At 42.8% G+C, this 17,959-nt stretch overlaps 1 protein-coding gene across 8 annotated transcripts in view; it reads right to left on the reverse strand.

The window, feature by feature from the left end:
• The window catches only part of GRIA3 (glutamate ionotropic receptor AMPA type subunit 3), a 144,326-nt gene that overhangs the window by 79,347 nt on the left and 47,020 nt on the right, over positions 1–17,959 (reverse strand). For all 8 annotated transcript variants that reach the window (XR_015750728.1, XM_087972150.1, XM_087972151.1 and 5 more), the window contains exon 4: positions 8,189–8,376. Coding sequence is in view for 7 of the 8 variants with exons in the window: in XM_087972150.1 (XP_087828276.1) it covers positions 8,189–8,376 (188 nt within the window). In the remaining variant the exon portion in view is untranslated. The remainder of the gene's footprint in view (positions 1–8,188; positions 8,377–17,959) is intronic.

Genomic DNA, 17,959 nt, shown 5'->3' on the forward strand with positions numbered 1-17,959 from the left:
AACACCCATTTTCCAAAAGGCAAACTGGTAGAGCTGTTTGTTGATATCTATGGAGATTTTCAGACATCCAGGTCATGGTTGCTTTCTTGCAGATGTTGTATTACCCAACTACGTAAGTGGCCCTGAAGATCTTACCCAGCCTGGTAATGAAACGTCTTTCAACAAACAACCAAGTTCAGAGACGACCAAGGGCTCCACAGTTCAATTCTGAGCTACAGAGAGTCTTTTCTATTGACACAGTGTTAGGTTGTCCAGTCCATTGGGAGTCCCAAAGATGCTTTTTCAGGAGTTTCTTGTTTTTTCTTTCAAGTCATTTCGCTTCTCATCCAAGAAGCTTCTTCAGCTGTGGCTGAATGGTGGGGAATGGAAGGATTGATACTCCTTGCAGACAGTTGGTGTGTTGATACGCCTTTTCTAGCCTCTCAGTATGCTTTCTATAACCCAGCTTACCTTGGTCATGTCTATGTTTGAAGGACCCCTACAGGCCTAGATGGCTCCCTGGTGCAGCATTCCAAACGATGACGTTCACAGAACAGGGAGGACCACAAGTTATGGCACAAGATGTAGATACAAAAGAGGTGGAGGTTGGATCACACCCCTGAAGCTGCCATCTTGACCATAACCTAAGGACACGTCTGCCCCAGAAGGTAGTTTTGCATGGGCTCTCTCTCTCTCTCTCTCTTCTCGTCTCTCCTCCTCCTCCTCTCTCTCTTTCTTTTCTTTTCTCTTCTCCCTCCTCTCTTTCTTCTCTCTCTCCTCTCCCTCTCTCTTTCAAATCAAAACACTTTTTCAAAATAAACAAAAAGAGAACAGCTGGGGTAGGAAGTTGAGCCTCAGTGACAGAAATGAATGTCAGAAGTTGGGTTAAGTTTGATAAATGGAAGAAAGAGTTTTTTAAAACCCGGTTTTCAATTGGAAGAAGAAAGATAAAAAGCACGGAGCTTCTGCATCTCCAAAAATTATCCTTCATGTGTCATTCTCCTGCCGAGAGTAAGTGGGAGCAATTTTTTTTTTTGCAGCTGGTCTTTGAATGCTTGCTACCCACACACAGAGCTGCAGCTTCCCCTTCTTGCCTGCCCTAAAGTTCAGTCACTCCTGTGGGCGAATGGAAAGCAGGCCATTAATTACTTCTCTCTGGCCAGCCTGTCTTTTTTTTTTTTTTTTTTGGGGCGGGAGACTTCTAGTTGCAGCAGATATGAAAGTTGTTGAGAAAAAGAGTAACTCTTTTAGATTAGGATAGGGATTTTCTCCCATTCTTATGGGCCAGATGTCAACTTACTGGACAGTCACCTGTCTGAGATTGTATAGTTTCTCCTGCTTGAGCAGGGGACTGGACTAGAAGACCTCCAAGGCCCCTTCCAGCTCTATTCTATTCTGTTCTGTTCTGTTCTGCTCTGCTCTATTCTACTCTTCTCCTTATTCCATCCCTTATTCTATTCTATATTCTATTCCATTCCATTCCATTCCTATTCCTATTTATTCGATTCCCTATTCCATTCCCTGTTCCATTCCCTATTCCATTCTATACCTTATTCTGTTCCATTCTCCTATTCTACTCTACTTTATTCTACACTATTCTATTCTACTCCTTATTCCATCTCTATTCTATTCTATATTCTCTTCTATATTCTATTCTGTTCTGTTCTGTTCTGTTCTGCTCTGCTCTGCTCTGCTCTGCTCTACTCTACTCCTTATTCTATCCCCTATTCTATATCCTATCCTATCCTATTCTATATAAAATCATAACCACAGGCGCCTCAATGAAATCAAATGCGACCCTCAATGAAATCAAGTTTGTCACCCCTGCCCTAGAGGATGGGACCCGCAGCATTCCCTGCCTTCCCACTCTGATGGGTCAGGTAGATGTGACGGGCAAGAGACGGTCCCTCAGATAACCTGATCCCAGGCCATGAAGGGCTTTAAAGGTGACAACCACCACACCTTGAATGGCACCTGGAAGCCAATTGGCAGTCAAGGCAGCTCCCACAGGAGAGGTGACGCATGTGCACACCAAGGTCTGCACAAAACCATGCGAGCCACTGCATTTTTTTTTGCACCAACTGGAGCTCTTCATGGGTAGCCCCAGTTGCAATAGTCAACTGTGACATACAGTGGGGCACAACTCACCTAACCACTGTCTTGTTTAGCAATGGAAATTTGGGGCTCAGCTAAATCCTTTTATTCTCCCTATCCCATCAGCTTCCTATCCTGCTGCAGATCGGCGCATCTCAAACCCCACCTGGTTGGATCCACATCATAAGCTCCTTGACATTTTGCAGAGTTTCTGCAAAACCTAATAGATTTCCAGAAGAGATTCAAAGGGCTGCGTGCAGGATGAAACTATCCAGCTGCCACGTGAGCAAATGCAGCATTTCCAGAACACGCGCAACCCGTTTTTAAATTTAATTTATTTATTTTTTCAAACAGAACTCCGAGCTTAATGGAACCCCAAAATAGTGCTTTTTAAAAAATCAGCCCGTCCTTCTAGCTTGAGGCGAATGGCATGTAAGTCATCAAAACATATTTTGAGGATCTGAAAGGAATGAGAGGCAGGCTTATCACAACCAATCAAGCACAGTGGCATCAGGCCTTGGGGAGCAAATGAATTTAATAATAATTTAATCAGGCCTTCCTTCCTGCAGAACAGAAACACACAGCAAAATGCATACATTGCTTCATCTGTTTGCACATTCTCATTTTTAAGCCCAGGGAAAACTAAGAGAGATGCTACAGCAATTGCATGAAGATTTGGTTGAGTGTCTCAGCTTTTGTAATCATATTTATCTTCAAGGGAGAAAAAAGGAACTATGATGTTCAAAGGCCAGGATACTAAACCATATGAAGAATGGCTGCAGGTTTTGGGTCTGGCTAATCTAAAGAAAATAAGTATTAAGAGCGACACGATAGCAGTGTTTCAATATTTGAGGGGCTGCCCCAAAAAAGAGGGAGTCAAATTATTCTCCAAAGCACCTGAAGGCAGGCAAGACAAGAAGCAATGGATGGAAACTAATCAAAGAGAGAAGCAACCTGGAATTAAGGAGAAACTTCCAAATAGTGAGGACCAAAGATGGTATTCAGCAGGTTCTGACCACTTCTGGAGAACCGGTAGTGGAAATTTTGAGTACCAGAAGCCGTACTGCAGCTGCATCACTACCTGCTTCAAACCCCTCCGACCCATACATGAAGCGAACTGACGCCCACCATGAAGATGTGGCACGACCACGAACACGAAGCCAAACAGCAGGATCACAGCTCACCAGCTCAAATCCCCCAGCAACTAAGACTAACCTGAGCACAACCAAGCCCCCACCTGAACAGAACACACACCCAGCCAATCAGAACACAGCCAGCCCCCCAACCAATCAGAACACAGCCAAACCCCCACCCAATGAGAACACACCCCCACCCAATCAGAACACAGCCAAGCCCCCACCCAATCAAGTCACACCCCACTAGCAGTTAAAAGGAAGAAGCAGCTGCAAGCTCACATTACTCCGAGAAGCACAAAGCCAAAGACACAAGCCTGAAGATGATGAATGAGACTTCATCGAAACGTCGCCTAGATACTTCCAATTTTACGTGGGAGAAAACCTGAATAACCAAAGATCCACATACAAATACCCGTGAAAACCTCAGAATAAATAAATTATATATATATATATATATATATATATATATATATATATATATATATATATATATATATATATATATATATATATATATTCTGTCTCAGCTGTAGCCACAAGGTGAGAGTCCAAATTTCCAAAGGAAAATACTTAAACAGACAGAAACAGGAACGACAGAGTTAAATTCCTTTGGCTGAATTCGTCTTTGGCAGTTTTCCCAGAAGCTGCCTACCAAGTCCGATAACGAGCAAAACCATAAATCAGAGGCGACCGCCACACAGAATAATTCATCCGAACCACTAATTCAAATAAACAAGTTGACCCAAACAGGGATTCAGAGCTAACACGCCTCCTTATATTCCCTGAGGGGCGTGTCAGTCTCTTTTCTTTTTACGTTGTATGTCACGTTTCTGCCTGCGTCTTTGCCTTGCATCAGACCAGCATTTCTCGGCTTGATCTTCAGCTAATGACTCCGGCACGCTCTCCTGATTATCTGCCAACACCTGAGGCACAATCAGGGAGGAAGATTCTGGGGAGGAAGACGACTCCAAAACTTCCAGCAAAGCAGGCTCAAATCTTAGAGCCAAGTCCTCCTCTTCCTCCTGACTCCCGTCTGTGTCACTCAACAAAGCAGGCTCAAACCTTAATGCCAGATCTTCCTCATCACTCGAGCCTATGTCTTCTGACAGAGCAGGTTCAAACCTCCGAGTCACAACATATATTTGCAACCTTATTGCTTACCGCAAAATGTAAACCAGGCATCCGAGTTACTGAAGGAGATTAATCCTAAAGCTTAATTGGAAACCGAAGGCTGTCAGAATCATTTCTTCCAATTTATTTATAACGGAGAAGACTCGCTGATCATTGCCCCCAGACAATTATATCACTGACTTCAAATGAATTTTCTAATATTAGATGAAGTTCCAGGCTGCGGGCTCCTCACAGAACAAAAGTTCTGCTGAATAAAATTCATGCAGTTAGGCTGTCCATATTTTTCTTCTAGATCATTCCAAGCCGTAAAGCTGGTTTATTTATAACTGCAGCATGCCTGGCGCTTCAAAAAACAGTAGGGACAGGCCCCCTATGCAGTGGGTTTATAAAATATTTAAGCTATCCATAAATAATGTTTAAACCCATTTGCAACCTAGAATATTTAAACTTTTTATAAATAATTTCCATCCAATGACAGCAGAGCTTGCCAGTGAGCTGGTTTTAAAAATAATGGGGTTGTTTTCTTCTCTCCTAACCTTAAGACAATAATCCACTGTATCTGATGATATAATGCATTGATAGGAAATTTATATACTGAGATTCAGGCACCATGCAACCCAACCACAACTCTTATCAAATGTCAGGAAATTTTATAGTGGATCCTGAATTCTTCCTCCATTGGTGTGCAGTAGTTGAAAAGGTTTTTAGTAAAGGAAGAGACCATGGGGACATAGCTGCTTTGAGAAGCCCATGAGCATAAAATGACATTTAAAGCTCTTTATGGCATAGGTCCAAGATATCTAGAGGGTGGCACAGTGGCTCAGAGGTTAAGACACTGAACTTGTCAGGTGGAAAGCCAGCAGCCCAAGTTTAAGACCCGAGGGCCACACGATGGAGTGAATTCCCATCCTCGCTTCAGCTGCTGCCAAACTAGCAGTTCAAAAGCTTGCCAATGCGAGTAGATAAATAAGTACCACTTTGGGTGAGAAGATAACTTAAGAGCTCCATGACGTCATGCTGGCCACGTGACCACCAAAATGTCTTTGGATAGCACTGGCTCGATGCAGTGGCGGGATTCAATTTTTTTTACTACCGGTTCTGTGGGCGTGCCTTGGTGGGAGTGGCAGGGGAAGGATACTGTAAAATCTCCAGTCAGAAGTGGTAATTTGCTGGTTCTCTGAACTATTCAAAATTTCCGCTACCGGTTCTCCAGAACTGCTCCGAACCTGTTGAATACCCACCTCTGGCTCAATGGCCTTGACATGAAGATGAGCAGTGGGCAACAACTAGTGGAGTAAAACCCACAGGGGAACTTTAGCAAGACATCTACGAAACCATCTTGCCTCAATGGGATTGACCTGTTCCACTCATTCTCACAGAAGGGGCCTTCTGAAGACCCCATCAGTCAAGGTATATTGGCTGGTGGGAGACCAAGAGGAGATCTTTCTTTGCCCTTTGAAACATCTTGTCCCCCTTCCCAGCTGTTTGGTCTTCAGGAAGAGCCTTAAAACTTGACTGTGTTGGTTGGTTTGGGACTGTGGTGAAGAATCTGGAGGTGGTTGGGTGCATGGACAGAGAAGGCATGACCCCTGCCCCGCTCTAAACTCGTGGTCTTTTACTCTGTGTTTAATCTTTTGTGGTTTTATTCTGGTTTTATATTTACAATGCTTTTTATGTTTACAATGCTTTTTATATTTCTATTTTTTATTATATCATGAACCTCAGACAGTGAGATGGGCAGCATAGAAATTTAATGAATAGAATAAAATAATAAAATAAAATATCAAGCGCCTATGGAAGGAAAAGTCAAAGAAAGGTTGTCTTCTTTCTTTCTTTCTTTCTTTCTTTCTTTCTTTCTTTCTTTCTTTCTTTCTTTCTTTCTTTCTTTCTTTCTTTCCTTCCTTCCTTCCTTCCTTCCTTCCTTTCGTCCTTCCTTCCTTCCTTCCTTCCTTCCTTCCTTTCTCATTCATTCATTCATTCATTCATTCATTCAATTTTTTGGCTACCTGACTTACTACAAGGTAATTTGGTCATGCTGCTTTCTTACTTTTTTTTTTTCTGGCATATCATGTATTAAAAACTAGAGTGGTGTGGTGGCCTAGAGGCAGAGCTCTCACCTCACAACCAGGAGGCTGTGAGTTTGATCCTAGGTAGGAGGCAGATTTTCTGGGCACAATGAGAATATATCTGCTGAACAAAACTCTGCATTGGCAACAGGAAAGGCATCCAGCCAGGTTAAACGCTAAGCTAGCTCCATTCAGTTTCCCAGACTCCACTGGGGCCGTTAACTGGTCATGATACCATATATTAAAAACTGCAACTGAGTTCAGAAGTATAGGGATTTGAGAGAGAGAGATTAATCAAGATCGGATCCGAGTTCTTCTCTCCAGTCCATTAAACATTGGTGACGAGAAACTGGAATTGAAAACCAGAGAGTCTCAGACGTCATTCCAAGGGATTCATTATTTCCTGCATGGCCACTTTGCACCCTTCAATGAATTTCCCAATCTCTACCAGACTTGGGGTCAACCACACTGGCTTCCCACCCCTTGAGTCTCTATTTCAGATACTTCTAATGAGAGTTGAAGGCTGCTAGAATTTGGAGCTGAGTATCTGGCTGAAAAGAGTATGGAGAGCTAATCACAGTGGAGCATACACCCAAGTGTAAGAGACAAAACAGAAACATTACTCCGTATACCTCGCTCAAAGAGCAAACATTCCTGATACAATTCACATAAGTGTTAATACCACTTTATAATGCCTTGGTAAGACCACACTTGGAATACTCACTCCAGTTTTGGTTGTCATAGTATTAAAAAGATGTTGAGACTCTGGAGTGCAGAGAAGAGCATCAAAGATTCTTAGTGAACTGGAGGCTAAAACATATAGAGAAAAGTTGCTGGAACTGGGTAGGTCTAGTTTTATGAAAAGGAGGATAGGGGTGACATGTTTAGCAAGGTTACAATATCTCAAGGGTTGCCACCAAGAAGATGAAGTCAAGCTATTCTCCAAAGCACCCGAGGACAAGAAGCAATGGGTGGAAATTAATCCAAGAGAGAAGCAACTTAGAACTAAGGAGAAATTTCCTGATAGTTAGAGCAATTAAGTGGTAGAACAACTTGCCTCCAGAAGTTGTAAATTCTCCAACACTGAAAGTTTTTAAGAAGAGATTGGATAACATTTGTCTGAAGTGGTGTAGGTTTTCCTGCCTAGGCAGGGGGTTGGACTAGAGGACCTCCAGGGTCCCTTCCAACTCTGTTATTCTATTCTATTTCAATAAAGGTAAAGGTTCCCTCACACATCCGTGCTAGTCGTTTCCGGCTCATGGGGGCGGTGCTCATCTCCTTTACAAAGCCGAAGAGCCAGTGCTGTCTGAAGACGTCTCCTTGGTCATGTGGCCGGCATGACTAAACACGGAAGGCGCACGGAACGCTGTTCCCTTCCCACCAAAGGGGTCCCTATTTTTCTACTTGCATTTTTACGTGCTTTCGAACTGCTAGGTTGGCAGAAGCTGGGACAAGGAACGGGAGCTCACTCCGTTACGTGGCGCTAAGGATTCAAACCACCGAACTGCCGACCTTTCTGATCAACAAGCTCAGCGTCTTAGCCACTGAGCCACCGCATCCCTATTTCAATGAAGACATGCAAAAAGTGAAGTGAAGCAACAACAAACGTCTCTCAAAACAGCAACACCCATTCTCCTTTGAGGAGGACCTGGAACATCTAGTAAAAGGCGTAGGACATTTCCTCACCCAAACGACCTTCCCTAAGACAGTGACCGACGTTAATCATAAGGAGGTGCGCAAGAAATACGCCCAGGAGGAAGCAAACCCACAACTGGCCCTCACCTGTTCCAAAATGACGTTTATTCTTTCCACTTCACAATCGATCAAGTACTTCTTCTCTTGCCGTTTGTCCATTTCCTCGATGATTGCCTTAAACTCCTGAACATCTTTGATGCTTCCCACCGATCGGGCTGTCACTTGCCAATTATTTTGCACAGCGGCTTCCATAATTGCTTGGAGGATGGAAAAACCTAGGGCAAATGGAAACAAGAGGATGAGAGGAGTTACAAGAAATGAAAACTTGAGTTTTGGGTTTTAAAGAAGCCCTTACTTAGAAGTTTGATCACCCCAAAACAAAGATATAGTATGGGGAGTTCAAAACAATCCCCTCCTCCAGTTGCAGGCTGAACATCAATGACCTGAGTAGTAAAACACTAGTAAAGCAAAGCACAAGAGCAAAACAGATAAGCATCCAAGTCTTAATTTTTACATAGCAACTACCAGGACAGCATAGGAGTAAGTGACTGCATGCTCTCCAGATAATAGCAATAGCACTTAGACTTATATATCGCTTCATAATGCTTTACAGCACTTTCTGAGCAGTTTACAGAGTCAACATATTGGCCCCAACAATCTGGGTCCTCATTTTACCGACCTTGGAAGGGTGGAAGGCTGAGTCAACCTTGATCGAACTCCTGGCAGCGGGCAGAGTTAGCCTGCAATACTGCATTCTAACCACTGCACCACCAAGCAGTGGTGGACACCAGCTTCACAGTCCCTTCCCATCAAATCACACAATCTAGGGCTGGTAGGAATTAAAGTCCCACATGTCTAGAGGAAACAAATATGCTTTTATTCGGTATTTATCCAGACCTACCCTTCCATCATGGTCCTAGGTGACCAGACTTCCAAAACTGGAGCAGAATGACTGCCAATGAAAGGCTTCAAAATGGCACAGACTACATTCCCAGATATAGGAAAATGCCAATTAAGTTATTACGGTGAATATCCAAGGCACAAAATAAGGGGCCTGTGCTTTTACCGAGATTCTTTTTTTTTTTTTAAATTTCATGTGGTGTGTTTAAAAAAAAAAGGTAATCATATTAAATAACACTTCTAAAGCTCCCATTAAGGTAATATCGACTGATTTAGCCGTTTCAACAGAGCAGAAAGGAAGCGGGGAAGGAACAAAGCGAGTCACAGTGGGAAGTTTATGCTTGCAAGTGGGCAATTCACTTCCCACGAACAGTGGAGGCTGGGATTTAAGCAGACTGAGTCAAACTCCAGAAAGCTGACTGCAGAGCAACTGGGAAAGTGTAATTTCTCCCTTGAAGGCTATCTATGAAGCTTTCTTTCTTTCTTTCTTTCTTTCTTTCTTTCTTTCTTTCTTTCTTTCTTTCTTTCTTTCTTTCTTTCTTTCTTTCTTTCTTTTTCTTCTCCTCCTCCTCCTCCTCCTCCTCCTCCTCCTCCTCCTCCTCCTCCTCCTCCTCCTCCTCCTCCTCCTCCTCCTCCTCCTCCTCCTCCTTCTCCCCTCCTTTTCCCAATAATAATAATAGAAACCCACTTATATTCTTGCTGATATAAGTTAGGGATGCAATGGTCTTTTTGGTTGGCACAAACTATTCTACAACTACCAATTCCTTGGCTAACCCAATGCATCAGCTGGTATCAAGCAAGGAGAACATTTACGACTCAGGAGACTTGTAACTTTCATAGAGTTAAAAAAACACAAACCCAAAACCTTTAAGTGGACAAAGAGCCCAAAGAACATGAAAAAGATTATAGTTGGATGAAGGAGAACGCTTCTGCAGCCCAATTTTGACTGAGTATCTTTTCTCCTTTCTCTTACTCAGTGCAGAATGTTTAACGCTCCTCTTCACTGTCCATTCACCCAAATAAATTTTCTTCGACTGGATTCATGGAGTTTGCTCTTCAGCTCTGTGTGATACTAGACTCCAGGATTAAATGGTAAAAAGTATGACTTCCTTAAAAGGGATTGCAACCACAGGTTTTGTGCAGGGTCAAGAAATGTGAATGGTATGCAGAGTCACACCATAAATTATAGGTGGAGAAGGACCAAGATAAACATGTTAGAATAAGTGAATGGGATTTTGCCCTGTGCATTGAACAATTCTCTCTTTACAGGACCTTCAGAGTTAGAGCTCTATAGCCAGCGGACATCAAGAGCATCTCTGTATCATGAGGTCGTTCTTCCATACAAAGATGGAGAACTTGTGGTCCAGCTAATGTTGTCATTGCTACTCCCATTGATTGGAGATGAAAGAAGATGGAATCCTATAGATGTCAACTTGTAAAACATTCCTATGCCTGTTTTCAAGTTGCCATAAACAAGGGGAAGGGAAATCTGAAGGAGCAGTAAGGCAGTAAAACCAGATGTACATTCCACCATTATCTTAAAAAGATTGTAGCTAGGCTACCGGATCTTCTGGCCATGAAAAATTTTCATTGGAGAACGTGATTGATGACACCCAGCCTGTGAACTTGCTTCATTGGAGAATCTGACTTATGATACACCCAGGAGGGTGGGGGGAAACAGGGTGACAGGTGATTGTGAATTATGTGTGCCAGAGTTGGCTTCATTTAGGTTAATGCCAGCATGTTGCTCCTAATAAATCTTTTGAGTTTTTTTGAAGCTTGGTTGAGGCTCATGATTTAATTAGGGCCATCACTTGACAGCAGATATATGGAGCTGATTTGTGCCTTCTCACATCTTGGCTAGACTACCATTGTTTCCTTTAGGTTGACCTATCCCTGAAGATGATGGAGTAGATACAGTACAGTAGAAAAACCCATGTGAAGACATCATATTTCATCGGGACATATTCAGAGTCATAGTGGCTCCATGGAATCTACCCTACCTGATCAACAAGTGGCAACTTTTCCACAGTTTAGTACTGATGTGGGATTTTACTCTCATGATGCGTAAAGGTGCTAACAGACTTATTTGCTTGCTTTTGTGCCCTTTGCAAAAGATTCAATCCCCAACTCTTTGAAGCACAGCCTATTTTAAATTATAATTTTTGAGCGGGGTTTTCAGGCACCCTTAATGATGCCTTGACTTTTGTACTTCAGTGGTTCTTAGATCTTCATGAGTTGCACTTTATTAGGTAAAAAGGTAAATGTTCCCCTCGCACATACATGCTAGTCATTTCCGGCTCTAGGGGGCGGTGCTCATCTCCATTATAAAGCCGAAGAGCCATCACTGTCCGAAGATGTCTCCATGGTCACGTGGCTGGCATGATTAAATGCCGAAGGTGCACGCAACACTGTTACCTTCCCACCAAAGGTGGTCCTTATTTTTCTACTTGCATTTTGTACGTGCTTTCGAACTGCTAGGTTGGCAGAAGCTGGGACAAGTAACAGGAGCTCACTCCATTATGTGGCGCTATTCGAACCGTCGAACTGCCGACTTTTCTGATCGATAAGTTTAGTGTCTTAGCCACTCAGCCACCGCGTCCCTATATTACACTTTATTACTTCACAATTAATACATGTTGTGCTTGGGAATACTCTCTGTCTTCCACACACTCTCCAGAGACTAGTAAGACAGAAGATTTACATACGTATAATACAATGAACCCAGTCTTCCTTAACATTGTATTTTACAAAGATGGCTGTGATGGGTGAGACAACATTACAATTCCACTACTTGTCAGAGAAAAGAATAGATACAAGGCTGGGTTACTCATCAACTTACAAATGACTCATTTGATAGTTGAACACTCCAAGTGCAATTAAAGTAGAAATTTACATCTTTTTAAAATAAACTTAAGAGGAGAACAATTGCTGCTTTACTACATGTGCTTTAAAAGTGTTGAATGTTTATCCTTAAGACAACCTGGAAACGAAGTTGAAGCCCATGAAAATAGAGAGATACGATCACCTGTAAAACTCTAGGTTTCTATGCAAATGTTCCTGAAAGCTTTGGATTTAACCAAAGGGTACTCCATAAAAATGTTGTGTTAGTATCAGGGTCTTAAATAGGTAGTAAGTAGTCCTCAACTTACAGCAGTTTGTTTAGTGACAATTCAAAGTTACAATGGCACTAAAAAAATGACTTACTTCTTCACACTTATGACCACTGTAGTATCCCCATGGTCACATGATCAAAATTCAGATCTTGCCAACCGATTCATATTTATAACAGTTGCAGTGTCCCTGGGGGATCATATCATAATCTTTTGTGACCTTCAGCTAAGTTGATGGAGGAGCTAAATTCATTTAACAGCCGGGTCACTAATTTAAAACTGCAGAGATTCACTTAACAAAAAAGTTTGTAAAATGGGGCAAAATTCACTGAACAAATATCTCACTTAGCAACAGAAATTTTGGGCTCAATTTTGATCATACGTCGAAGACTACCTGTACTTGATCAACGTATTTTTCTAATATTTATTTTTTTGTTACCCCACCTTTATTTATTTTTTTTATAAATAACTCAAGGTAGTGAATGTACCGAATATTCCTTCCTCCTGTTCCCCACACAATAACAACCCTGTGAGCTGAGCTGAGCTGAGAGACAAAGTGACCACCCCTCAAATCACCCACCTGGCTTTCATGCCTAAGATGGCACTAGAACCCACAGTAGTGGGATTCAAAAAAATTATTTTTACTACTGGTTCTGTGGGTGTAGCGTGGCCTGGTGGCCGTGGCAGGGGAAGCATACTGCAAAATCACCATTCCCTCCGCCACCCCACTAACCTGCTTTCCAGCTCCATTCTCCTGTGCAGGGCAACAAAAGGAGACCCAGCTGATCAGCTGGGACTCGGGAGGCAGAGAAGAGATGGGGACAGGGCCAGTCAGAGGTGGGATTGGCCGGTTCTCCAAACTACTCAAAATTTCCGCTACAGTTTCTCCAGAACTGGTCCGAACCTGCTGAATACCACCTCTGATCTCCCACCATCTTAAGGTGATACTAGAACTCACTAGGTTGACACCTTAACCATTAGAACAAACTCATCAACTCTTGTTCAAGCCCTCATCTACTGCATCTTAGCAGATCACTCATCAATTAGCATGAAAAACAAAAATTTTTATTGTGGCGATGGTTGTTCATCATCATGAGTGGTGCTGGGGCCTAGAGGTGGAGCTCTTGCCTCACCATCAGGAGGCTGTACGTTTGATCCTGGGCACGATGAGAATATATCTGCTGGAAAAAAAAACTCAGCATTGGCGACAGGAAGGGCATCTGGCCAGTAAACATTCAGCTCCATTTAGTTGTCCAAACTGCACCCCGCTAGGGCTTATGGGGTCATTAAAAGAAGATTTCATTAAGAAAGAACCCGTGGGCTGTCAGACTTCTGAACAGAAAATAACTTCATGTCAACATAGTATGATAGACTTGCGGGGGCCGGGGCGTTGTGCAATAAGGTCACATAGTGTAATAAGATTGGGCCTGGGTCAGGGACTTCTGTCCTCACTGTGAGTTGTGTGTGTGGGGTGCACGAAGGGAGGCTCAGCCAATCTCATGGTGCACACGTTGTACCCTGACAATAAAGGTAATAACAATAAGATGAAAAGGATTGTTAACCCTCAGGCATAAAATGGCCCATTTCATCAACCAAAGGTGTGCTGCTGAGCTGAGCCTTAAAAACCACATCCTAAGAAGTTGGATTGTCCACTGTACTTTTGACTTGTCTTAGGTACCTGTTAAACAGAAACAAAACTGATATCTAGCTGCAAATGGGGAAATAAATAAATAAATAAATACCACATCTGATCAACTATTTCCAGCCCTTTCCTTTGAGACCAATTTGTCCTTCAGGAAGATCACTAGCTTAGAGGAAAAAAGAGCACCTTAGGATGTGGTTCTTCTATGGAAAACTTAGGTTGTGGTTCTTCTATGGAAAACACCTTCTATGGAAAACTTTTTTTGCTTCTTATTCTCCCCTCTGGCAGGATGGGCCAAATAAACTCACACAAGCACATAAACACACAATTCATGCTTGATTAAACATCACAGAGCAACGGAGCGCCGACTGAAGGCAACCGAGCAAACGAGAGAGCCGGTGAAAGCTTCCCATGGAATGGCTACAGTGACACATATCCGCAGTAAACTGTACATTTCTATGACAGGCCCTGGGTCTATTCCCAGAGAGCATCCTGTAGATTAGCCTTTTCTCTCTGACCTTCCTCCACCTCCAACATATTTCCACTGCCCATAATGGAGACAGAGAGAAAGAAGGGTTCCAAACAAAAAAACGTGGATGATGGGCTTGCAAGCAGCTCCTGTTTGAAGTGCCACACAATTATGAAAGAAGAAGGGACCTTAATTGGACAGGGAAGATATAAATACAGCTACCCCCTTAGCTTAAATTATATCTACTTGGGCATGTCTAGTTTAATTAAAAGAAGGAGTAGGGGCAATACGATAGCAGTGTTCCAATATCTCAGGGGCTGCCCCAAAGAAGAGGGAGTCAAGCTATTCTCCAAAGCACCTGAAGGCAGGACAAGAAGCAATGGATGGAGACTAATCAAGGAGAGATTCAACCTTAGAACTAAGGAGGAATTTCCTGACAGTGAGAACAATTAATCAGTGGAACAACTTGCCTCCAGAAGTTGTGGATGGAAAGTAATCAAGAACAGAACCAACCTAGAAATAAGGAAAAATTCCTGGCAGTTAGAATCAATCGAATGGCTTCCCTGAAGAAGTTTGAGTGTCCCATCACTAGGGGTGGAAGTTGTTAACAAGAGATTGGACAGCCATTTGTCCAGGATGCTATAGAATCTCCTGCTTGAGCAGGGAATTGGAATAAAATATCTCTAAGATCCCTTCCATTTCTGTCATTCTAAAGTTCCACACAATTATGGAAGAAGAAGGGAGCTTAAGAAATAATTGGACAGGGAGAATATAAATACAGCTGCTCTCTTAGGTTAAATAACATCTACTTGTTCAGAAGACGATAAACAATTTTATAAGATATGGGGTTTGTTTTATCAATGGTTAGACAAAAAAATACGGTATTGAAATATGTTAAGAGAATTTTATCATATAAGGATAATAGAATGATACAGAACTTAATATAAACATGTATTAACATTTGGTGGACTTATGAATTGTTATAATACAAATTAACTTAAAAATTTGAATATCTCGCATAAAATGAGGGTATAACAGTTTAGTCAAATAAATGATTAACAATGATAACAATGTATACATATATATTAGATTGATCATATGAGAACCTATATAAACTGTAAGTAAGGACTACGGAGAGGATGCACAAAAGATTTGTAACCAACCGACACGCTGTATATATGTAACTGGAAGATGGTTTTATGTTTTATGTTTTGTTTGTGTATGTTTGTCTAAAAATAAAAATTCTTTTAAAAAAAACATCTACTTGTTCAGGAGCAGCCAAGTTGAAGGATAATTCCATTTTTCTTTTGGTCACAAGTTGATGTGCCTCCACCCCTTGCCAGTAAGCTAGAAGGAACGGTTTGTTTTCGTGAGATAATGTATCTCATTCTGTCAGGCGCTGGCCAATTCTCGTTGCCTTTCCTCTGAACAGGCCTTAGATATGTTTATTTTCTCTCTCTTTAACTTCCAGGGGTCACAGTGGACATATCAGGGATGTGGTGACCTCATAAGGGCAGGATTTACTGTTGCTGCCATTTGGAGAAGGCTGGGGAGCTTAATGAGATTAATCCAAGTAGGGACGTAAAGATTATTCCAGGTTTCATTTATATTTTAGAGCGAAGGAGGGGGAGACAGAGGGGAAGGAAGGGGAAGGAAAGGTCGGTGCTGGTGTTCAATGTTGGAGTCAGATATCGGAAGTGTGACTTTGGAGGCATCTCAAATGATAAAAATGGGAAGGGTCTTCACGCAGCCTACAGGATAACAGAGTTGGAAGGGACTTTGGACGTCTGCTAGTCCAATCCCCTGCTCAGGCAGGACACCTCTTGATTCTTAATGAATGTATCTGTTCTTTTATGTATACTGAGAGTATTTACACCAAGACAAATTCCTTGTGTGTCCAGTCACATTTGGCCAATAAAGAATTCTCTTCTCTTCTCTTCTCTTCTCTTCTCTTCTCTTCTCTTCTCTTCTCTTCTCTTCTCTTCTCTTCTCTTCTCTTCTCTTCTCTTCTCTTCTTGAAAACCTCCAGCACCCACACCTTCTGGAGGCACGTTGTTCCACTGATTAATTGTTCTCAATGTCAGGAAGTATCTCCTTAGTTCTAGGTTGCTTCTCTCTTGGGTGAGTTTCCATCCATTGCTTCTCATCCTGCCTTCTGGTGCTTTGGAAAATAGCTTGACTCCCTCTTCTTTGGGGCAGTTGCTCCTCAAAGATTGGAACACTGCTATCATGTCACTGCTCGTGATGGTGGACCTCAGAGCAGGTTCTGACCAGTTCTGGAGAACTGGTAGCAGAAATTTTGAGTAGTTCGAAGAACCAGCAAATCCCACCTCTAACTGGCCCCGCCCCCATCTATTCTCTGCCTTCTGAGTCCCAGCTGATTAGCTGGGTCCCCTTTTGTTGCCTACACAGGAGAACGGAGATGGAAAGCAGGTTAATGGGGTGGGGAGGGAATGGGATTTTACAGTATCCTTCCCCTGCCACGCCCACCAAGCCATGCCCACGAGCCATGCCCACCACTGGTTGACTTCTTTTGATGTTAGCTACATATCATCCAGCCAGTGGTGGGATTTAATTTTTTTTACTACCGGTTCTGTGGGCATGGCATGGCTTGAGTGCGTGGCAGGGAAGGATACTGCAAATCCCATTCTCCACCCACTAACCCTTTCCAGCTCTGTTGTTCTGTGCAGGGCATCAAAGACCCAGCCAATCAGCTGGGACTCAATGGGAGGCAGAGAATAGATGGGGTTAGCGGGGCCAATCAGAGTTTGGGTTGGCCGGTTCTCCAAACTACTCAAATTTTCCACTGCTAGTTCTCCAGAACTGGTCAGAAACTGCTGAGTACCACCTCTGATCCAGGCAGGATTTTAGGCTGATTTGGAGAAAGAACCTGGGCTATTCTGCAAGGGCACTCTCTCCGTGGCAGAGCTTTTCATCATGGAAACGTATGACATGACTGCAGGGGTGGGATTCAAATTTTTAACAACCGGTTCTGTGGGCGTGGCTTAGCTGGTGGGTGTGGCTTGGTGGTCATGGGACTGGGTGGACATGGCTTGGTGGTCATGTTATTGGCTGGGTGTGGCCAACTCAACATCACTCACATCGAGGCACGCATCTCCTTGCCTGGCCTCTCATGACTGTGGGGATGCTGCAACAGTTATAAGTGTGAAAAATAGTCATGTCACTTTTTTCAGTGCCATTGTAACTTTGAATGGTCACTCCACACAAGCAAAGTACCAGCAAAGGAGGGGAAAAAGCTCCAGAGAAGTTCCTGAGACAGGAAGTCTAGTCCTGCCAAGAATGTAATAAGGGTTAACAGAGAGGCAGTTTCCGTAAGCAACACCAGAATGTTTCCTTCCTGCCTTCCTTACAGGATTAGGCCAGTAATTTCTTCTAACAATTGGTTCTCTGAACATCTTAGAATGTTAACAACCGGTTCTAGTGAATAGGTGCGAACTGGTAGAATCCCACCCCTGCATGACTGGGAATTGAAGAGGGAAACTTGCTGGCTAGATAGCTGCTGTCAAGTGCTCACAACACACTCGTCAATTTGGCAAGTGCAAAATCGCGAAGGGGAGGTTACAAACAACAACCACAAGAACCAGAACAACAATATCAACCACGGGTGTTGGCTGGCACCGAAATGGAGCTGCAAATGACTATCGGCCTGCTCCTGTTTATGTATTTATGCAAGGAAAAGGGATCTAATTAGGAATCCTGCAGTTAGCAATTAG

The sequence above is a fragment of the Notechis scutatus genome, chromosome 10 (assembly GCF_049901735.1).
Source record: "Notechis scutatus isolate UNSWTSFEM ecotype Mainland chromosome 10, rNotScu1.2, whole genome shotgun sequence".
NCBI classification, from domain to species: Eukaryota; Metazoa; Chordata; class Lepidosauria; order Squamata; family Elapidae; genus Notechis; species Notechis scutatus.